This window comes from Gorilla gorilla, chromosome 1, assembly GCF_029281585.2.
Source record: "Gorilla gorilla gorilla isolate KB3781 chromosome 1, NHGRI_mGorGor1-v2.1_pri, whole genome shotgun sequence".
Lineage (NCBI taxonomy): Eukaryota > Metazoa > Chordata > Mammalia > Primates > Hominidae > Gorilla > Gorilla gorilla.
This window is the reverse complement of record NC_073224.2, coordinates 51,501,454-51,523,144: the sequence shown is the minus strand read 5'-3', so window position 1 is coordinate 51,523,144 and position 21,691 is coordinate 51,501,454. Positions and strand designations below refer to the sequence as shown.

At 49.4% G+C, this 21,691-nt stretch overlaps 1 protein-coding gene across 5 annotated transcripts in view; it reads left to right on the top strand.

Moving 5' to 3' along the window:
* The window catches only part of TMCC2 (transmembrane and coiled-coil domain family 2), a 45,380-nt gene that overhangs the window by 1,439 nt on the left and 22,250 nt on the right, over positions 1–21,691 (top strand). The window contains exons 1-4 of one of the 5 annotated variants that reach the window (XM_055369438.2): positions 228–816; positions 4,492–4,570; positions 11,371–11,558; positions 12,140–12,679. In XM_055369438.2, coding sequence (XP_055225413.1) covers positions 11,505–11,558; positions 12,140–12,679 — 594 coding nt within the window. In that variant the 5' untranslated portion in view covers positions 228–816; positions 4,492–4,570; positions 11,371–11,504. Of the gene's footprint in view, positions 1–227; positions 817–4,491; positions 4,571–11,183; positions 11,559–12,139; positions 12,680–17,057; positions 17,315–21,691 lie in introns of those variants that run through there. The other 4 variants (XM_055369452.2, XM_055369445.2, XM_019029504.4 and 1 more) reach the window with 4 other exon arrangements.

Sequence of the window (21,691 nt, the reverse complement as noted above, 5' to 3'; positions counted from 1 at the left end):
TTTTTGTATTTTTAGTAGAGACGGGATTTCGCCATGTTGGCCAGGCTGGTCTTGAACTGACCTCAGGTGATCTACCCGCCTCGGCCTTCCTAAGTGTTGGGATTACAGGCGTGAGCCACCGTGCCGGGCCCCATTGGGATCTTTGAGCGCTTTCCTGGATGAAGCTCAGTTTGCCGATCTGTGAAGGGGCGGGGGGGGGGGGGGGGGGGTGGCGGGGGCGGGGGGGAAGGTGGATTTCCTGCCGTTAGGTGGAGCCAGAGGTTAAGATAGTGCTTGGAGATCTCTGCCTGCCTGCTGAACCAACCCCCAGGGTGGAGAACTGACAGGTGGTGGAGCAGTGCTTGGGCTGGTTTGGGGCCTCAGTTCAAGTTGCATACATGCTGAGCCAGCAGCTAGAACCAGAAGCCGAAAGAACTGTTCACATGGAGCTGTTTATTTTCCGGCCTGAGGTTGCCGAGACAATTGGCGAGCTGTCTTGAATATATCTCTATCAATTAAAACAGCAGCTGAGATAAATAATGCACCTTTGCCGGAACTGCCACAGGGACTGCAGGCTCAGGCTTCTCAAGCCAGCTCACCGTCCAGCTGAGCGAGATGTCAGCCCAAGGAAGGAACTTAGATGCCTTGGAGATTGATGCCTCACAGTTATTTTCTCCAGAGAAGGTGCACGGTCTGGGCTAGGGAAACGGAAAGGACTCTGTTGCATTTAATAAAGCCTGTATCCTATGGCAGCAGCCACTAAGGAGCTCACCAGAATAAGCCAATGCCATTCCTCATTTGGCCTGAGCAGCTCAGAGTCAGGAAGTCAGAGCGCAGGTGAGTGTGTGTGCTCTTACCTGTGTATGTTACCTGTCTGTGTGCCTTGGGGAGGAGTGAAAAGGGGGACGACTAGGTTATTGTTGTGTGTGTTTTTTAAACTTTGCAGTAATTATTCAAATCTGAACTCTGGTTCTGCCGCCGTCCTTTTCAGAGCTTCGTGGCTAGACTTATGTCTAGAGGATCTCTGTGGGATAGGCTCTCTCTGCACAAGAAGCTTGAGCTTTTGCCAGGCCCAGGGAGTCCTTGGTGTTTATCTCTGCTGTCACCCCCGAGTCCATCCCATGTGGTCAGGAGGTGTAGTTCCTGTTTTAAGTGAGATGGTGAGGGGGAAGGGGTCCCTTGAATGCTGTTGTGGGGAGGAGGCTAGCCTTCTGCTGCAGACTTCAGCCTCATTCTGAGCCGGTCCAGATGAGTCTGGCCAGCAAACCCTGAATCTTCGACCAATGAGACCCTCAGCTGAGTCTGTGAGAGGCAGCTTTGGAAATTCCCCACTCTCCAACTCAGGACAGCAGTGGAAACTGCTTTCTCCATTTATTCCCCCAGTTGCCTTCATGAGGAAGATGGGTTGGTCATGGCATGGGGGCTGCAGTGTATCTGTAGAGGGACGCCTTAAGGGATGCCACGTTTCCACTCTCCTGTATTATCTTTTTTTTCGGCAGTGCCCTCATTCTGGTCAGGGGCAGATGTAGTAACAACTTTACACTTGATATTAACTGCCGAACTGCCCTCAACCAGAATTGAAATCAGGTGTAAGAAAAGGAGGTTTCCCCTTACCCCGCCCCCCCATCCACCCCATCCCCCCATCCCCCCCCCCGCCCCCAGAGAAAACATACCATTGAACCCAGCAATGTGGACCCAGTAAGGAGCAGAAGACCCAGCTGCAGCCTGCTTGTGGGAGCATGGGGAAACAAGCAGGGCTTTTCCTGTTTATCTCTGTCTGCTTCATCACAACATGTTTACTACTGGGTGCAAGGGACTTCCAACCAGATGTGACTTGGGGACTTTCACAGTTTGATTTGCTGTGTGGTCTTGGGCAAATCACTCAACTTTTCCGAGCCTTTTTCTGGTGAAAGGGACTAGGAATATCGGAGTGTGTCCAAACTTATTTATTTATTTATTTTGAGACAGAGTCTTGCTCTGTCACTCAGGCTAGAGTGCAGTAGCATGACCACGACTCACTGCAGTCTCAAACTCCCAGGCTCAAGTGACTCCCCAACCTCAGCCTCCCAAGTAGCTGGTACTACAGGCACACGTCACCATGCCTGGTTAATTTTTAAATTTTTTGTAGAGACAGGGTCTTGCTATATTGCCTAGGCTGGTCTTGAACTCCTGGACTCAAGCAAAACTCCCACCTCATCCTCCCAAAAAGCTGGGATTATAGGTGTGAGCCACCATGCCCAGCCCCTCCAAACTTGCTTTCCAGTGCTGGAAAAGTTGTTTTCCAATGCTGGCACAGTTTTCCAATGATAGGAAAATTCCATTATTGACTCTGGAACTGGGTAGAAGTTGACTTGTTTTAGATTTGATGGTGGTACCACAGAAGGGTGTTTAATTTTTAATGCTCCCCTACCTCATACCTGTGTTTGGTCAAGGCAGATAAGCAGTTCTGGTTTGCTTTTGTTTTCATTTTAAACTTTGGAGATGAGAACTTTTGGTATCTTAGTTCCATTTCTGTTTTCTCATGACAACTCCAGGCACTGTGATGAATTAAGTGCATTGGAAGAAATCATCTTGAGAAAGGGGCAAAAATAATAATAATAATAAAGGACTCTGTGTAAAGCACCTCCGTAGAGGTTGGGGCGGTATTGGAAGAGGAGAGAATTTTTATCTTTGCCAAAGAAATCTGAATGGTGTTTAGTGACAGTTAGTGGTTTCATGGGCTCCTATGGTCTCCCTCTGGTCCTTCAGCACTGTGGACCATCTTACTGTACACTGTAAATTTCTGCTACAGTGCCCTGGGATCTGTGATTATAGGGTGGGAAGGGCCAGTGAAAAGTAGTAGTTAAGCAGCAATTTTAAAACTGTAATTGAAAAATAACTTAAAAATGGACATTGCCTCACAGGAGGCTCATGCAGATACATTGAGGGCCTTCTCAACTGTTCCACACACCTGTGGGACCTTCGGGGAAGATCTCAGTAGACATCCCGCAACAGGAGCGCAACAATTCAGTCCCATTCTTCAGCCACTTGCAGCTTGGATTCCTGTTGAAACACTGGAGTTCATGTTTCGATTCATTTGTCCTTATTGCCCAGCCTTTTGCTGCTAACAGATTCCCTGCTTGTTGGGAGGAGATGCTGGGGTTGCTAAGCCACAGAGAGTGCTGGCTGACCAAAAGTACACCAGAATTCTACAGCAAGAAAACCCAGTTCCATTGCATATGGGAGGAGAGGTGGGGCTTAGGGGAATACTGCAGACAGGGAGCACGCATTCCTGCTAAGAATACAGCATACGGGCCGGGACCGGTGGGTGGCTCATGCCAGTAATCCCAGCACTTTGGTAGGCCGAGGTTGGTGGATCACTTGAGGCTAGGAGTTTGAGACCATCCTGGCCAACATGGTAAAATCCTGTCTCTACTAAAAATACAAAAATTAGCCAAGTGCAGTGGCACACACCTGTAGTCCTAGCTACTTGGGAGACTGAGGTGGGAGGATCGCCTGAGCCCAGGAGGTTGAAACTGCAGTGAGCCATGATCATGCCATTGCACTCCAGCCTGGGCTACAGAGCAAGACCCTATCTCAAAAAAAAAAAAAAACAAAAAAAAAACCACACACACACACACAAAACAACAACCAAAAAAAAAAAAACCAAAACACAACGTGTGCTAGATACTTCTGAGGCCCAGGATGAGTGGCCAAGCACAAGAGTGAGCTGGTTCTATCCTGATATGTGATGGAAGTCTGAAGGCATGGGAGGAAATTACCAACCTCCCCACCTCTCTCACAGTGGGAAGAATTGAGTCTTTCCTGAAAGGAGGTGTCTGGGGATGCTGGCCATGGGCTTTCCCCCTGGACTTCCCCTAAGGTTCTCTTTCCTCTCACAAAAGCCCCTTTAAGTAATTTCCCCGGAGATTTCTGAGCAGTATTAATATCTTTCCCTGAAGAAAAAGGGGGAGCTCCAAATTCCATCATTCCCCTCCTGGTTTGAAGCACTTTTGACTCAAGACTCATTTGGGTTCCAGTTCATGTTCCAGTCACACCATACACTGGTCTTCCTGCCTACTTAGTGAAGAGCAGGAAAGATAATTCAAAGCCAGATATCTGAGAGAAAGTCACAACTGAGTCCTGTGTGGTTCTCCCTGCTGGCTCTCCGCCTTTCCTGGTGGTCACAGGCAGCTTCCTCCCACTGTGAGTGGCGTGTGTTCCTTCAGCGCTCCTGCAGAGAGCCCTCTAGAGAAGGGTTCATGCAGTCAGCAGATACCACCTTCAGCAGGAAAGGTGCTGCTGAATTAAATTGTGAAATATGCTTATAAAAGTGCCTGAAAACATGTACGCAGTTTAAATAACAGAAGCAAAACAGACACCCCGTCTACCCAAGTCAAGGAAAAAAAAACTGACATTCCCGAGAAGCACCTGCTTGTTTTCTATTTGTTTATTTCTTATATATATATTTTTTCAAGGCTCAGTGTTTTGATAAAATTTATAGGTCTCAGTTTCTCCTTTTTTTTTTTAAAGGGTGGTCAAATGAAGCAGTGAGAGTGGAGAGTTTCTTCATTTTTTAAATGAAGGAGAAGACAAGCTACTTCATAAGAACGTAGGTGGAATGAAGATATGTACGTTCCCTGGGGCTCTCCAGGAGTGTTGTGATGGTTGCGATGGCTCTCTGAGGGCCTGCTGCATCTTGAGGCCCAGTAGATATGTTAAGGCTTGAAGATTCCTGCAATCTCAGGTGGGAGCCGGACGCCTGGGATAAGTTTTATCAGAGGAGGTAGAATTGAAGTATGCCTAAAATCAAGGACATGGGAGGCCAGGCGTGGTGGCTCACACCTGTAATCCTAGCACTTTGGGAGGCCGAGATGGGTGGATCATGAGGTCAGGAGATCAAGACCATCCTGGCTAACACAGTGAAACCCCATCTCTACCAAAAATACAAAAAAATTAGCCAGGCATGGTGGCGGGCGCCTGTAGTCCAAGCTACTCTGGAGGCTGAGGCAGGAGAATTGCTTGAACCTGGGAGGCGGAGGTTGCAGTGAGCCGAGATCGCACCACTGCACTCCAGCCTGGGCGACAGAGCGAGACTCTCTCAAAAATAAAACACAAAACAAACAAACAAAAAAGAAATGGGAAATTAGTTATTTGGCCTCACCTCCAGCTAATCTCCAGGTCAAATAGGATGAAATACTTGTAAGAAAACCATCATGGAAATACATAGAAGTTAAAGGGTACTTAGAGCATCATGCAGTGCAATCAGAAACTTATGGGGGTTAATCAGGAAAGTTGTTCTGCAAGAGGTGGGTTTAGAGCAAGATTTTTTTTTTTTGAGATGGAATCTCATTCTGTCTCAGGCTGGAGTGCAGTGGCACAATCTTGGCTCACTGCAGCTTCTGCCTCTTGGGTTCAAGCGATTCTCCTGTCTCAACCTCCCGAGTAGCTGGGACTATAGGCATGCACCACCACACCGGGCTAATTTTGTATTTTGAGTAGAGATGGGGTTTCATCATGTTTGCCAGGCTGGTCTGAAACTCCTGACCTCAGGTGATCCACTCTCCTCGGCCTCCCAAAGTGCTGGGATTATAAGCGTGAGCCACTGCGCACGGCCTAGAGCAAGATTTTAAAGAAGGGGTGGGACATTTATTACCAAACAAGAGAAGAGGGGCTTTCTAAATGGGGGAAGTGAGGTAGCAAGTGCTTTTTTAGGGTCTTTGCCCTGTTTGACTAGAATGATCAGCAACAATGGAGGGTAGTGCAAATGCTGAAGTTAACTGTTTTGTCCCGCTTGCACCTTATATGAAGCAGGCGGAGGGTTGGAAGGCCCAGGATTGCCTCCCCCCGACCCCCGCCAGCCTAGGTAATATTCAGAGCAGCCCTGTATGTGGGCTCTGGGGGAACTGGTGACCGATGGGAAAGCATGTGGCAAACGAAACTCCCTGTTCTCCTGCCACATATTGAGTTCTAGATTAATTCCCAGCTGCCCTAGTTGTTCTAGTGGGAACTGTCTGGCAGGCTCAGTATTTACAGAATGTGCTTCTTTTTGTGTATCTAATTATGTCTTCACTGCCAATCCCATTAACAAGAATCTCCTTCAGCAAGGAGTTGAAATATCTGATAGGACCTAAATTTTGGGCTGAAATTTTCAAAGTGTGGGGTTATCAGGAGCTGGGGAAAAGGGCTCAGGCAGCTTCTCAGTGGTGGTCTTAAAGGCCAACTCAAAACTCATTTCTGTTTTCATCTCTCCCTTAAGAAATGGCATCTGCCTTTGAAATCCCCATAGACTACTAGCATGCTACATTTTTGGAATGAGGCCATAGCTGGACAGGGTCCACCTTTGTCAGCCAAACACTTAAGTCTCTCTTCGTGTAAGAAGTTAGAACAAAGCTGTTGGGGGATAACAGGTATGTTTTGTGACTGTGCTAGAAAAACAGTTATTCGGCTGGGTGTGGTGGCTCACGCCTGTAATCCCAGCACTTTGGGAGGCCGAGGCAGGGGTGTCATGAGGTCAGGAGTTCGAGACCAGCCTGGCCAGCATGGTGAAACCCCGTCTCTACTAAAAATACAAAAAATTAGCCAGGCATGGTGGTGTGCCCCTATAGTCCCAGCTGCTCGGGAGGCTGAGGCAGGAGATTTGCTTGAACCCGGCAGGCAAAGGTTGCAGTGAACCGAGATCACGCCATTGCACTCCAGCCTAGGCGACAGAGCAGGACTCTGTCTCAAAAAAAAAAAAAAAAGAAAAAGAATAGTTATTTTTAAACCAAATGACTAAAGGCTTCCTTATTCCAGCCAGGTTAACTGAGTGATGTCCACCAGGGAAAACAAATCTGGCTGTAAGGACATGAGCCCCCTCCCAAGCCCTCCCTAAGCCATTTGTGAAGACATCACATACATTCTGGCTCCTTGGTCTGTGTTCATCTCCTTCCAAGCCAACTCAATCTTGGCGGTTACTAAGATAATAGAGTGAGAAGAGGGTTTAAACTGCAGCAGGAGAAATCTGAGTTAGACACAAGAAAAGGCTGTTGGAGCATTTGAAATTCTTTGTGAAAGGTTATGTCTTTGGAAAAGGTAGTCATCTAAGGATTAAAATCTCCTTTGTAAGATGGATTTGTAGAGACTTGGATAGTGGCTGCTCAGAAAATAAATGAACAAATAATTTACATAGCAGTCTTCCATGTTTGTGTTGAGGCCTCTGCCAGGTAATGTTAGGGACACAGAGATGTAGGCGCTATAGCTCCTGCTGTCCAGTCACTCATATTGTCATCAAGGGTTCCATCCATCAGCAGGTGAGAAGTTGGATAACAGTCAGACAGAGCACTAGAAGCGATGTCACAAGGCAGTAAATGATTAATTGCAAAATGAGTGGTGCAGATAATGAGCGCTTATGTGTTCAGAGCAGGGCGAGATCGCTGCAGACTGGTGTGATCAGAGAGGGCTTTATGGAGTGGCGAGGTGGTGAAGGATGGGTAGGATGCAAAGAGGCAGAGAGAGGGCACGCCATGCTGGGAACTTTAATAAAAGTCTTCTATGTTGGTGTGTGCTGAATCAGTTCTGCCTAAAGACATGGTGGATGAGCTGACCTTTTCCCACTTGCTTTGGCTCCAGGCTGAATTCTCTAAGCAATAAAGGAAAGAGGAATCAAAATAAAATTGAGAATGGGGGAATTATTTGCCCATGTGCCCATGAGTTGAGTTTTTTTTTTTTAATTTCATCTGTGAGGCTGGGGAATAAATAAATGATTCCAAAAATCTTTCATCACTGGGTTTCCAGCAGAAACTCCAAGTGGGCCTGAACAGTTGCAGCTGCCTACTGTACACCACTGTGATCATCAGCGCCAAACCTGGGGTAATGGTTCCTCTCCTGCTCCCGCTCAGGCTCCCCACCCAGAGCTTCTTAAGGGCAATTGGAGACTTCTTCAATCCACTTTGGATCCTAAGAGTAGAACTCTGTGGGTTTTTACAGTGATTAGTTCTCTAATGCTGGCCCTGTTTCCATAGAGACCCTATAAATAGAGGAACGTTGGCGACCTAGGCTGGCAAAGGCTAAGGGTGACCCAGTCACCCCACTGAACCCTCACAGCCAAACTGTTGGTAGGGCAGAAGGAGTTTCAAACCCAGGTAGGAGGAAGGGCTATGCAGTCAGCTGCCAGGTGGGATAATTAGCTATAGATTAGTATGACTTTAAGCTTTCCTGGGATTTGTTGAGAACACACGGACCTGTAAAAATTAGAAACCACTTTTGGTCATTTTTAACCAGATGGTGCCAATGACACTGTACCCCAAGGCATTTTAGTTTTGTATTCATGCAGCTGTGTTTGCAGATTTTGGAGCAAACTTCCCCTTTGGGGGACCCACACCCAGGGAGAAAGACGGATGAAGCCCAACTGTTCAGAAACCACAGCCTTCTCAGGAAGGATCTTTCAGAAGCCATCTAGTCCTCCCTTTCTTCCTGAAAGGACAATGCCACCCAAGGAGATGGGGCCCTTCCTGCCCTTTCAGATAGTTCCAGGGGAGGGACAGCCAACTCCCCTCACTTCCTTCCCCAGGGCACCTCACCCTGGGAGGCTCTCCTTTCTGACTACCTTATGGCCAGTTCTGGGGACGGCACTTCTTGCTTCGGTCTTACAGATCATGAAAGCCCTGTTTCTTTGCCACCTCTAACTCTGAAGCATCTCAGCTCTCTAATGCATGGCTTCATTTGGCCACCAAAATGGTTTCTGGCAGCCAGGGAAAAGCAAAAGTCAATGTGGAAAAGCAAGTGACATTTTAGGAGCTGGAACCTGTTAGTCAGAGCAGGTGGTGCTTTCTGCTGCGTTGGCGGCTAAGTTCCCTTAAGCTAGTCACCATGGTTTTCCTCACTTCTGAAACTTGTAGCTGGTTATGTGTATGTGCTGAGTTTTTTTTTTTTTTAAACACTTACTGTGTTATGTCAAAACTCCTTAACCATCTCCTCCCTGACACCCACATGCAGAAGCGGCCCAGCCCTTGCGTCACTTTGCTGTTCCCGCCTCGCACCTTATCAGTGAGGAAAAACCCGTTCATTTGGAGTAATCTCCTCTCTCTGCATATTGTTCTTTGACTTCCTTTTTGTTATTTCCCTCCTGCCTGCCACAGACTTTAATAGATTCCTCGGTCTGCTGGGGCAAAGGTCCTGGGGTCTCCTGGTCACTTTCCCTAGGTTTCCTTCAGCTGCAGGACAGCTCAGGGAGGTGGGAAGTAAAGACTTTATAGTTGAAGGTCTTGTCCTATAACATGGGATGGGCAGGTCACAACTGCAGTTCAGGGGACCTAACAACCCTTGACCCAGGCATTTTTGTTTTGCTCCTGCCTCTGATACTATTCTGGGACACATGCAAATACCCTATCTACTTTAAATCTTGAGTCTTGAAATCTTAAGTCTTGAAATCAGTGTATGGGCCCATGAAGGTAAATTCAATTAGAAGTCGGGGGTTTCTCTGTGTGGCTTGGATGAGCCACTTAGCTATGCTGTGCCTCCGTTTCTTCATCTGCAAAATAGAGACTGATGCTATGACATCTCACATTCCTAGCTCCTGAGATTAGGCTAGTGTCAGATTATAATGACAGTATAAATCGGAACGCACTTTGCAAAATGCTGTTGTATAAATTTTAAAAGTAAATTGACCAAGGATTTTAGGCTCCAAGGCAATATGGCAGACATCGGTGGCCACCGTAGCTCTCCCCAGCACCTCCACCGGCCTCCCGGGGATAGGGGAGAGGAAATGCCTCAGAACTCTAGGACCTCTGCTGAAGTGTTTAGAAGGGAAACTCTTTCTGCCTGAGTGGATCCTCAGTGTTGGAGAAGCCAGTTTAGGAATGGGGGGAGAAGAGGAAGGGACCTGGAATAGAACACTAGAAAGATAATTCGTATTATGGAATGTGACCATTTGGCAGAGGCAGCTGGGCAAATGCCAGAGCCAGCTGGCCCCATCACAGTGTCTGGAGGGAGGTCTCGCATCAGCTTGGGCCTGGGGAAGGGGGAGGTGTCCTGGCAGGTGCCTGGTCTGAAGGCTGCAGGATCTGGCCTGTTCCAAGTCCATGGCAGAGTTGACATCTTGGTTCTCCCCAGCACAGATTCAGGTGAGCCTTGTGACCCTGCCTCAAGCTGGCCCCCAGGAGATGGTAACTCCTGTGGGAAAAGCTGGCATTGTGTAACTTAACATCTCGAGGGCTGCCCCAGAATTCAGTTCTTGAGAAGGAATCATGGTAGCCTTAATTTCCTCTTCTCTAAATGGAGATGTTCCCGTTGTTGCTTTTGTTACTATTTAGGAGAATCAATGGGATAATGCAGAATACAAATCTCCTTTGAAACGAAAAACCGTTAGTTCGTGATGAGTTGTGATGATGTAATTTATCTGGTCTGTAAAAATGGGTGATGTAAGGGCCTCACCTACTTTAAGGATTCTGGGGATACTCAAATGAGGTGAAAAATGAAAATCCTAAAATTTTACACAAATACATAATAGTACAGTTATTTGTATCCCGCTGTAAGTGCAGCCAGCTGCACAAACTCAAGGCTGAGTTGTAAAGTAACCTAAGAGTGGGGTCAGCTCATTTAGAGGATGTCAGGTTGCTTTTTCTTGGTTTCTATATGGTCTAGATTTTCTGCTCTGTAAGTTTGTTTCTAGGGAAAAAAAAAAAGAAAATCCAGTCTGTGTAATTTTTTGGAACATTTTTTAAATGACTGAGGCAGGCTGGTAAGATGGTGGGTTGTTCCTCACAGGAAATCCTGCTATGGCTCATTGAGTCCCAAATGGCTGGGTCCTGAGTTTTCCTCTAAGGAGCTGCAGAATGTGAGGTGTCTCCTGGTCCTCCAAGTCTCACCCCTCCTTCCGACGGCTCCAAAGCTCTCATAGAGGGCTCAACCTGGCCGGATAAGCCGTCCCCTGACAGAAGCAGCTGTCTGGAATTATACCACAGTTGCTCGCCCTGGCAGGCCATCCAGCTGCCCCTCTGTGAGCAGTCTTGCCGGAAGAGCAGCTGGAGAATCTCAGCAACAGGGCTAAGAGGAAAGGCTGTGGCCTGGGCAGCACCGGGTTGCAGGGCCTCTATGCTTTGGGTCTAAGGGGAAAGACACTCATTTGGATAGCTTGTTCTGATGTGTATGCTAAAGAATTGGTCACATTACTATGTCACAAGGTTTGCTCATAGAAGTAAAGTTTATTTCATTGCCAACCATATCAGGAATGAAATTGGTTGCAAATAACAGAAAATCATACTAGAGTTGTGTAGACAAAGATGGGTTTATTTCATGCAACAAGAATCCCAGGATAGGTGTTCACAACTGGTTTGGTGGCTCCATAGACCTTCAAGTTCCCAGGCCTGTCCCTTGGGCTCCATCATCTGTGTGCAGACCCTCATCATCAACCATGTCACCTTGTGGTTGCAGAACAGCCACTGCATCTCCAGGCACTACGTTCCCATTCCGGATGGGAAGATTTGGGAAGGGCCAGTGCCTTTATCAGGAAAGCAAAAGTGCTCCCAGAAGCTCTCACCTTGCTTTTCGTTGGCCCAAACTGTGTCATGTGGCTACACCTAGCTGCAAGGGAGTCTGATGAAGCAGGAATTTTTAGCAAGGTGAGTTAAGTCCTTGCAGTTTGGTTGGTAAGAAAGAAAAATAGATATTGGGTAGGCAATTAGCAGTGTCTGCTACAACAGTATAACTTGATTGTACGACCCTGATTTTCCTGGGGGAATGTTGGAATTAGGCAACTTTGGAAATCGATGCTTGGCCTGAAAGAACTAGTACAGCTTGAAGGGTTGTCTAACTTGGAAGGAGGGAAGGACTGGGGGTGGGGATCAATCTAGAGGGATACAACCCCATGAGCCAAGTGCTACCTGTGTATGCCATTAAGCCCCAGACTGAAGCCCTGAGAGCATCATTCCTAGAAACTCTGAACCTTCATTTTGATTAGGAATGTCCCGTGGAAAACCGTGGGGGCACATTTCTTTCGGAATGAAAGGATGGGTCTGGGTTGCCACCTTTTCGCAAAGTGACCCTTTATGCACGACAGGCCATCCACAGAGATCTTCCAGGTTCAGATGGCTGCATTAGCTATGCCAGTCTACCAAGGACAGACCCTTCACCTTCACCCCCCTACTGACTAGGCAATCAAGAGCTTTCCACTCACCAGGATTCTTCATCTCTCCCCCTTAAGAAAATCCAGCAGCTGTCAGAGGGCTCCATGTTTGGCCACGGTCTGAAGCACCTGTTCCACAGCCGCCGTCGGTCTCGGGAAAGGGAGCACCAGACGTCTCAGGATTCCCAGCAGCAGCAGCAGCAGCAGGGTATGTCCGACCATGACTCCCCAGATGAGAAGGAGCGCTCTCCGGAGATGCACCGCGTCTCCTATGCCATGTCCCTGCACGATCTGCCCGCCCGGCCCACCGCCTTCAACCGTGTGCTGCAGCAGATCCGCTCCCGGCCCTCCATCAAGCGGGGCGCCAGCCTGCACAGCAGCAGTGGGGGCGGCAGCAGCGGGAGCAGCAGCCGGCGCACCAAGAGTAGCTCCCTGGAGCCCCAGCGTGGCAGCCCTCACCTGCTGCGCAAGGCCCCCCAGGACAGCAGCCTGGCCGCCATCCTGCACCAGCACCAGTGCCGTCCCCGCTCTTCCTCCACCACCGACACTGCTCTGCTGCTGGCCGACGGCAGCAACGTGTACCTCCTGGCTGAGGAGGCCGAAGGCATCGGGGACAAGGTGAGATGGGCCTTCTGGGGCAGGGGGAGACTCAGAGGCAAGGGCCATCCGCTGAGGGGCCTTGAGACCTGGGGAGCTGAGCCAGGGGCCCTCCCTGGCAGATACTGACACCCCACCGTCTGCAGAGTTATCTGCCTTGGTTAAAGGAGTCGGGTATGACTAGGCCAAAAACAAGAGATTCCCAGGATGGCTAATTTTTGTTTCCTTAGGGCTGTTTTTCAAAATTGTGTTTTGCTCATGCTGATATTAATGTTGACTTGTTTTCCTTAAATGGGCTATCAAGAGGCAATAGGTATAGTAGTTTAAAGCACAGACTGGAAGCAACTCCGGTTCTGCCACTTACTCAGTTAACCTCTTTGTGCTTGTTTCACCAATTGAAAATGAGGATAATAATAGTACAGTTGTAGGACTAAATGAGTTAATATATATAAAATACTTGGAATAGAGCCTGGCGTAGTATCATCTTTACTATTGGCACCAACCAAAGAAGATAGGGGATCCATGAAGGGTGATTTGGGAAGGAGAAAAGCTAGTTTGGCACTTCATGAATTTATATATTTGTTCTTTTATTCATGTAACAAGTATCTATTGAATTCTTATGTTGTGCTACAAGAATGAACAAGCCAGTGTTGCTGTCCTTGTGGAGCTCACTCTAGAGGGGGTACAAGTGGGTGAATGGACAGAGAGATGGGAGCTGCTATGGGAGCTTCAAGGGAGAGGGGACTTGAGGAGAGAGCGAGGAGCTGGCAAAGACCTGTTTGAGGAAACCGTTGAGCTGAATCTTGAATAATTTAGCCAGGGAAGAACTGGGAGAGGGGAAGGGGGAAGGGAGGGCATAGTATGTACAAAAGCACACAAGCTGGTGCTAGGGGCTACTGGGGGTTCATTATGGCCAGAGCATCTAGCACTTTTGGGGATTGACAGGTAGGCAGAGGCCACATCACAAAAGGCCTTGCCATGTTGATTCTGGGAGTAGTGTGAGGCTATCAAAGGGTGCTAGGCAGGAAACCAGCAGGACGAGGTTCCTCTAGGTCTCAATATAAAGAGTAGATTGGGGCCAGGCACGTGGCTCACACCTGTAATCCCAGAACTTTGGGAGGCCGAGGTGGGTGGATCACTTGAGGTCAGGAGTTCAAGATCACTCTGGCCTACATGGTGAAACCCCATCCCTACTAAAAGTACAAAAATTAGCCAGGCATGGTGGTGGGCGACTGTAATCCCAGCTCCTCAGGAGGCTGAGGCAGGAGAATTGCTTGAACCTGGGAGGCGGAGGTTGTAGTGAGCCAAGATCGAGCCACTGCACTCCAGCCTGGGAGACAGAGCGAGACTTCGTCTCAAAAAAAAAAAGAAAAAACCAACAAAAAAAATCAGTAGATTGGGAAGGGAGTCAAGGAGACTTTGGAGCTAGTGCAGTAGTCTAGGCTGCAGCAGTGGGGATGGAAAGAAGGCGCCAAGTGCAGAAAACATTTGGAAGTGAAAGTCAGAAGTAGTAGGTGAGAAGGTGAATAGGAGGCAAAGGAAAGGGAGGCGTAGAGGATGATTCTAAGGTTATGGGCTTAGTGGCTTTAGAAATGGGGGAATTCTCTAGCTGAAGAATCACAGGAGAAGGAGCATGTTTTGGGGGGAAGGTGATGAGTTCAGTTTTGGACCTGTTGAGTTGTGAGTGCCTTTGGGAGCTGTCCAGCTAGGGAGGACCAGCTGGTAATTGGGTCTGTGGGGTAGGGGCCTGGGCCAGGGCCAGTGCTCTGGGAGCTGGCGCTGAGGTTGAAATCATGGGTGTGGGTGTGATCTTCAAAGGAGGATGTGTCGAATGAGAAGGAGGCTGTGGACAGACCCAACTGACATGTAAGTGACAGGCCAAGCACCAGGAGCCTGAGAGAGAGCAGTCAGATGGATAAAAGTAAACTTGCAGCAAAGCAAAAGGAAAATGAGCTTGAAGGAGGAGGAAGTAATCCGAGTGAAATGCATAGAAGGGGCAGGTCACATCTGGGTTTGGAAATGTGCACAGGCAGTAGCAAGCAGTGGCTGTCATTGGGAACCATGGCCTGAAGCCAGTTTCTGTGGATTAAGGAGAGGGTGGAAGTGGAGGCAGGTGTGTAGCTTGGCTGGGAAGAAGGAGGGTATCAGGTGGAGGCAGTCTGGTTTTGCTGCTTTTTTTAAGTTGGGAAGCACCTGAGCCCACCTCCATGCTGGCTGGAGAGGTCCCTATTAGGGAGAGATCGAAGATAGCAGTGAGGAAGGGGAATTCTCACTGGGGTGAGGTCAGTGAGTAGGTGAAAGGGTGTGAGATCCAGAAGTCAGCATCGTCCTTGGTCGCAAAGAGTCACCTCTGGGAGGCAGAAATGAATTCTTACTTTGTTTTTATTTTCTATGGGGGAAGAAACCAAAGGTGCAAGTGTTTATTGAGAGCAGGAGGGGAGGTGGGAAGGGCTAGCTTGAGGAGGGCAGTAAAGCTTTGGCTTGGGGCAGAGCAAGGCTCTGAGCAGGAACTCACGGGTGACCTGTCTGGTGTTGTAGAGGCTGGTAATTTGTGCTGGCAGCACCCTAGTGGTTGCGATTTGTTTTCTCTCTAGTGGTCCTAGCCAGAGGGTAGGAACAGAGCTGAACGATTATCAGGCTAATCCAGGGTTGGGGGTTGCTGGGAGGGCATGTAAGGGTGACAAAGGAATTGGGGGTTTGTTTGGGTCAGAGAATGCTCAAAAGGTTGGACCTTGAAACCTTGGCTAGCAGAGAAGGAGGTGGGGATAGGAGAAGGCTGATGAATGTGGAGAAAAGGAGATGGGGGTACTGAGGGAGTGAGGGAGCAGGTACATTAAGAATAAAGAGGAGAGAGACAGGAGAGGGCATTGGAGTTTATGATTTGGGGGGTGGGATAGGGAAGACAAAGGTCAGAGTATACTCGTAGAGCATGACAGACAAGGAATGAATGGAAAGATAATTTGCAGTGGCAAGAGCTGAGAGGCTAGGTTGTGGGATGGGCTGTCCACATGACATGGAGATGCCCCCTTGGACAGTGGTCAGGAAGGAGGGCAGCAGGTCTCTTTGATGACTGGGGGGTGGGGGAGAAGAGTGCAATGGCAGGGACCTCGAAGGCCAGGCTGAAGCAACACTGAGTACAGTAGAATGCTGGTCCCATCTCCAGAGGGCACAAAATGAGGGAGGAAGAGGAAGAAAAAATCACTGCGATTAATGAGGGCTCCAGGGCAAGTGGAGCTGCAGTAAGAGCCTGCAGGGGCCCAAGTGCTTGACTATGGGCAGGAGGCAGCTTGTTTGTTGTGGAAGGAGGAGTCTGGAAGGTCCAGTGGGAGGGCGGATGAAAGAGAAGACAGTTCAAGTGGAAGTGAGAGGAGACAGGATGGAAGACCAAACAGTTCTACATTTGGGGGATGTGAGGCCCCGTGGATTTTCCAGCGTCAGAGTTCCAAGGGAAACTCAGATATAAAGTTGTTTTTACCTTAGATGATCACCAGAGCAGATCCATCTCCACGTACAGTTTTAAATTGTCCTCTCATCAACACAGACTGTTTCTCAAGTTCTTGTGCATGTTTACGTTTGAAAATGTTTGGATGTTCATTCATTCAACAAGCATTTGTGTGTATGCCATGTGCCTGGCACTGTATAGCAGCTCAGGTTTGGTTTTGCACTTTTCCAATGTAGAAAGTGCTTTTGTAGACATCATTTCATGAATTCATTAAAGCAATCCTGTGAGATAGCTAAGCCAGGTGAAGATATCCCCATTTTTTTTTTTTTTTTTGAGACAGAGTCTTACTTTGTCATCCATCTCGGCTCACTGCAACCTCCACCTCCTGGGTTCAAGTGATTCTCCTGCCTCAGCCTCCCGAATAGCTGGGATTACAGGCACTCACCACCTCGCCCGGCTAATTTTTGTATTTTTAGTAGAGATGGGGTTTCACCATGTTGGCCAGGCTGGTCTCAAACTCCTGACCTCAGGTGATCTGGCTTTCCTCAGCCTCCCTAAGTGCTGTGAACGGGGCGGGCACGAGCAGGGCATCTGGTTCAGAAGCTGTTGAACTACCCTGGAGGTGGGGCGGAGTAGCTGTATTCTGGATTGGTTTCAAAGATCAAGCCACAAAGGTTTCTGATGATTCTATATGGGCATGACAGAAAGAGAGAAGTCAAATGTGGTTCACAGATTTGCGGCCTGGCAGCCAGAAAGAAGAAATGGCCAATAACTGAGTCAAAGAAGATGGCAAATAGAATGAGTACCTGGCAAGGGGTGTGAGGTGGGGGTGGGGGGTGGGGGCAGAAATCAGAGCTAGGTTTGGGGTACCTTCAGTTTGAAGTGGCTATTAAACATCCACGTGGAAATGCCAAATAAGCAGTCAGCTGTACGAGTCTGGAGTTCTGGGGAGAGATCCAAGCTAGAGGCATAAATTTGGGAGTTGTCAGCATATAGATAGTATTTAAAATGATGGGACTGAACCATTTGCAAGCCTAGCCTCCACTGGGGAGAAGTCTGTTCTCAGAGTGAGGAGCTCTGCACGCGTTGGCTAAAAGGGTGGCGTGGCTTTGTGAAATTGAGAGCTGGAGGAGCCCAGCAGAATGAACCAGGTTGTTCAGCCCTTAATGAGCAGACACTCTGCGTGTAGAGGCAGCCAGGCCCACCTCTCATGGGTGAGTCAATGAATACATTTTAAAAATCAAATTAGAAAAATCCTGTCAAGCAGGAGTCTCTGGTATGCAGCTATTTTATGAGGAGGGAAAACGTGAACCTTGCTGTCTTTGGTTGCCTAGGGCTCCCATGAAGACCTCCTGAGCAGGGGGAAGACATTGGGGTGGGCCGTGGGCACTGTCGGAAGCTGGTGAAGGACTGTGGATGTTTGCAGGGGCCTGGGGGAAGTGGGGCAGGCTCATTAGCTGGGGAGCTTCTCTGTGGGGCTCTGCCATGTGGCTCACTGTGCCCAAGATATCCAGATGGGAGGGAGGAACTCTTTTTTTGCTGCTTATGGAAGACGAGACCCAGACACTTTGGGTGATCTGATGAGGGGACGGTTCCCTGGGTTCAGGGTGATCACGGGGGAAATGGTTGTTCTTGTGACTATTTTATATCCTTCTTTAGAACCCTCAGCTTTGTTAGGTGTATGGCCTGGTTGATCTTTATAACATACCTGTGAAGTTGGCAGAGCAGGTGTTATCTCCATTTTACAGATGAATAGACTAAGGCCTAGAGGAATCAAGAGACTGCTTGCCTATGGCACCCAGCTAGGTCTTGGCAGGGAGACAAGGGATCCTAGTCTGTACCCAAGACTCATCTGAGAGGTGACGTCACTGAACCCGGCTGGGGACCATTTTATGCAAAGTCTATGGAGAGCAGGTTTGCCTCAGCCCGAGCGGGATGATTTTATCTCTTGGTTGCCATTTCCCCTTCAGTTGCATAGATTTCCTGACCTGGAGCTGTCCTTCCAGGAATGGGCGCGGCCCTGGGGGTCCTGAGGAGAGAAAGGTTGCTTCCCTGTCACAGAGGAAAAAGGTCTTCCAGCCATCGGTAAACCCTGCTCTGTCAGCTGACTCCCCCAGACCCAGAGGCCCTGGGCTGGTGTGAGAAGCAGTAGTGGTTCTGCCCTGATCTCTGGGCATGAATAGGAGGTATTCTTCTCTCCCTAGTAAACACAGCCCCACATGCTCTCTGCAAGATCCCTGGCGGTTACTAGCATCTATTTTTAATTCATAAGCCTCCCCCACTCCCCACACCCCCTGCCATTGTTTAGAACTCACCAGCTGGCTTTCGGACCAGAGCAGCCCTGGCAGGGTTGAGTTACCAAAACACCCTGGAGGCAGCTAAAGTTCCTCAGCTGTCCTGGAGAGGCTCACCCCAGCCCCGCCCCAAGAAAGTAGGAGACCTCAAGCCCCAAAGGGAGCGGGGGACAGATAGGGGCTCACGGTCCAGGGAAACAGCTCAGCCTTGGTGATGGTAATTTGGCTGTTGGTTATTCCTGCTAGATCCACTTAGTTGTCTTTGAGGTTGTGCCTTCAATTACTTCCCTGTTTAAAAACAAAAACAAAAACAAAACATTGTTGGCTGGGCAAGGTGGCTCCTGCCTGTAATCCTAGCACTTTGGGAGGCTGATTTGGGTGGATCAGTTGAGCCTAGGAGTTTGAGACCAGCCTGGGCAACATGGTGAGACCCTGTCTCTACAAAAAGAATTTAAAAATTAGCCGGGTGTGGTAGCGTGCACCTGTAGTCCCAGCTGCTTGGGAGGCTGAGGTGGGAGGATCACTTGAGCCCACGAGGTTGAAGCTGCAGTCAGGCGTGATTGCACCACTGCACTCCAGCCTGGGTGACAGATTGAGACCCCATCTCCATTTTAAAAAAATCGTCATCTCAGCCTCGCCATTCTGCTTTCTAGTATGTATGCGACACAGAAAAGTAACTGCACTCTATGTCTTAGATTTGTAAAGTGGGGAAAAAATTGTTATCAATTGTGGGTGCAATTGGGCATTGGCAGGTGATTAGAGAATGCAGGTTTTCCATCCATGTGTTGCCTTAACCTCTGGGGGGCACAAGCCCCGGAGACTAGAGAGGGAACCACTGGTTATACGTCCAGTGGAGATGGCGTTGGGCCACCTGGCTCCTCAGAAAACAGATGAGGTCCCCACCCTCTTCTCCCTCTTCTTCTTTTTTTTTTTTAACAGCAGTTCCTGGAATACCTAGGGTCAGAGGGTTGTATTTCCCCTTCTCTCATCTCTCCCAGGCCTGGTTAGGCATCAATCCCTTCTCTCCTTGTTCAGAACCTCTCCCCAGCTGATCCCTGGGCTTGTGCATGGAGTGTCAGGAAGGGGACGCAGCACAGGAGTGCTGGATTTACAGCCAGCCAGCTCCTGACTGTGTCCTGCTCACCCCTTCCCCTTCTGCAGTGTGGCTGAGAAGCAGCACGGGGCAGAGCTGGGAGGGCTTCTGGACAGCTTCAGGAGACTCTGTGGAGGTGCTGGGGACAGGAGGACTCTTATGACAGGCCCCGCTTTGAGAGCAGGCAGGAAGGAAGAGAGGGCCAAGATCTCCCCAGTCGTGCTACGGGTGAAGTGAGGAGGTTGGAGAGATGACAACGTCCTGACTGGATGCTTCCCTGTGGCCTCATGGTGTTATCTCCAGGCTCCAGACAGGGAAACCAGTGGAGTTCAGCCCATCACCTAAGCGAGAGCAGACTCTGAATGCCCTGTGCTCTCTGTCCACTCCCACACCAGATTTATCCAACAAGATTTCTTCTCTGCCCCAGCATAAATAAGCACCCCTGTTTACTCTGAAGGATGGTGAGTGAAGGGCCCCCCCAACCCCTGGCTCTTGCCAAGAAGACAGATCTTGGCAGCTGCCCAAGGGCCTTGGTTTGTTTATGTCTGGGAGTCTGCTGGTTCAGAGGTGGGTGGGGCGGGCTCTGCTGAGAGAGGTTTCCAAACATGACTGCTCAGCCAGCCGGCCGTGGGGGCCCCTGGCATAACTGAACTTATAGGCCAGGTTGCATGGGAGGCTGAAGGGGCCCGGACGGGCCACTCTGCCTGTTCACACGAATGCATCCACCTTCTGAGCACACCACCACGCAGGTACATGCGCCAGCCTCTGCCGGCCTGCCCTTCCTCACACACAGGAGTGGTGGAGGGCAACTGCCTCCTCTGTTCCCCTCCTCCATCCCATCTCATCTCTTCTGCCCTTCTTTCTTCCTCTCTGCATGGAAAGGTCCCTTGGGCAGAGGGAGAGCCAGAGGCAGCCAGACCAGCAGCCTCAGAGGAGCCTTTCAAGGCCGTGCCTGTGCTGCCAGTGGCTCGCCAGGCCAGGGCAGGGCAGCTGTGTGATTTGCCATGAATTGCTGCTCCGTCTCAGTGACTCAAAGCCCCTATTACCCAGAGGCCTTGGGGTCCCAGCACAGCTGTATATCCTCTTGTGCCTGGAGATCCGAGAAGTTTCTTCCTTTAGTCTGATTTGAATTCCTCATGTTCAGGTGAAGCCCTTGCCTTGTAGGGGTCCTGTCTGATTAGGAGAGGGGCCCAAAGTGAGGACTCTGTTTCTGACCTAAAGCTCTGATACCAGAGATCATAAGCTGCAGCGTCCTCTTGACTTTTCAGACAGAATCAGCCAGCAGGTAACTGGCCTCCAGAATTAGCCTTTATGCATCTTTTCCCCACTAACACCCACTGACTTTCTTTCTAGATTGAAAATATCGGCCAGGCACGGTGGCTCGTGCCTGTAATCCCAGCACTTTGGGAGGCTGAGGTGGGCGTATCACCTGAGGTCAGGCATCCAAGACCACCCTGGCCAACATGAGGAAACCCCATCTCTACTAAAAATACAAAAACTAGCCGGGCGTGGTGGTGGGCGTCTGTAATCCCAGCTACTCGGGAGGCTGAGACAGGAGAATCGCTTGAACCTAGGAGGTGAAGATTGCAGTGAGCTGAGATCGCGCCATTACACTCCAGACTGGGCAACAAGAGGGAAACTCCATCTCAGAAAAAGAAAAAAAAGAAAATATCCAGTATTCTCCAGATTAGCTGTGGCGTCTGGGAGTACAGAAATCACCAGGATAGAGGGGGCAAAATTAGATAACTTCCAAGTTACCTAGCCAAGATGTGAGGTCATGCCTTGTTGACGCCTTTGTCCCTAAGCTCAGGCAAAACTTGGTGGGAGACAAGCTGTCTGTCTGCAGACACAGGTGGGAGAGGCCAGCCAGGTATCTGCCTGGGCTCTCCAAGCCTGCCCAAGGGGAAGGTGCGCTCAGGGTTCAGGTGTCAGACCCCTATGCCAGAGCTGGTAGCAGTCAGCAAGAGGAGCTGTCTGTCATCGGGTTCCAGACGGCAAGGAGCTGGCACTGATGATGTGGGCTGGATCATGGGAGTTGGCTCAGGTCTCCCCAGCTACCCAGCACATTCTTCCCTGGATCTGCTACATCCCTGAGATGAGAAACGTGACCCCAGTCCCCTCTGGGGTGCCAGATGAGGCAATGGAAATACAGTATCATTAACCTGATCCCTGCTTCTGCCTCTTCTTTTCATAGGCATATTTTG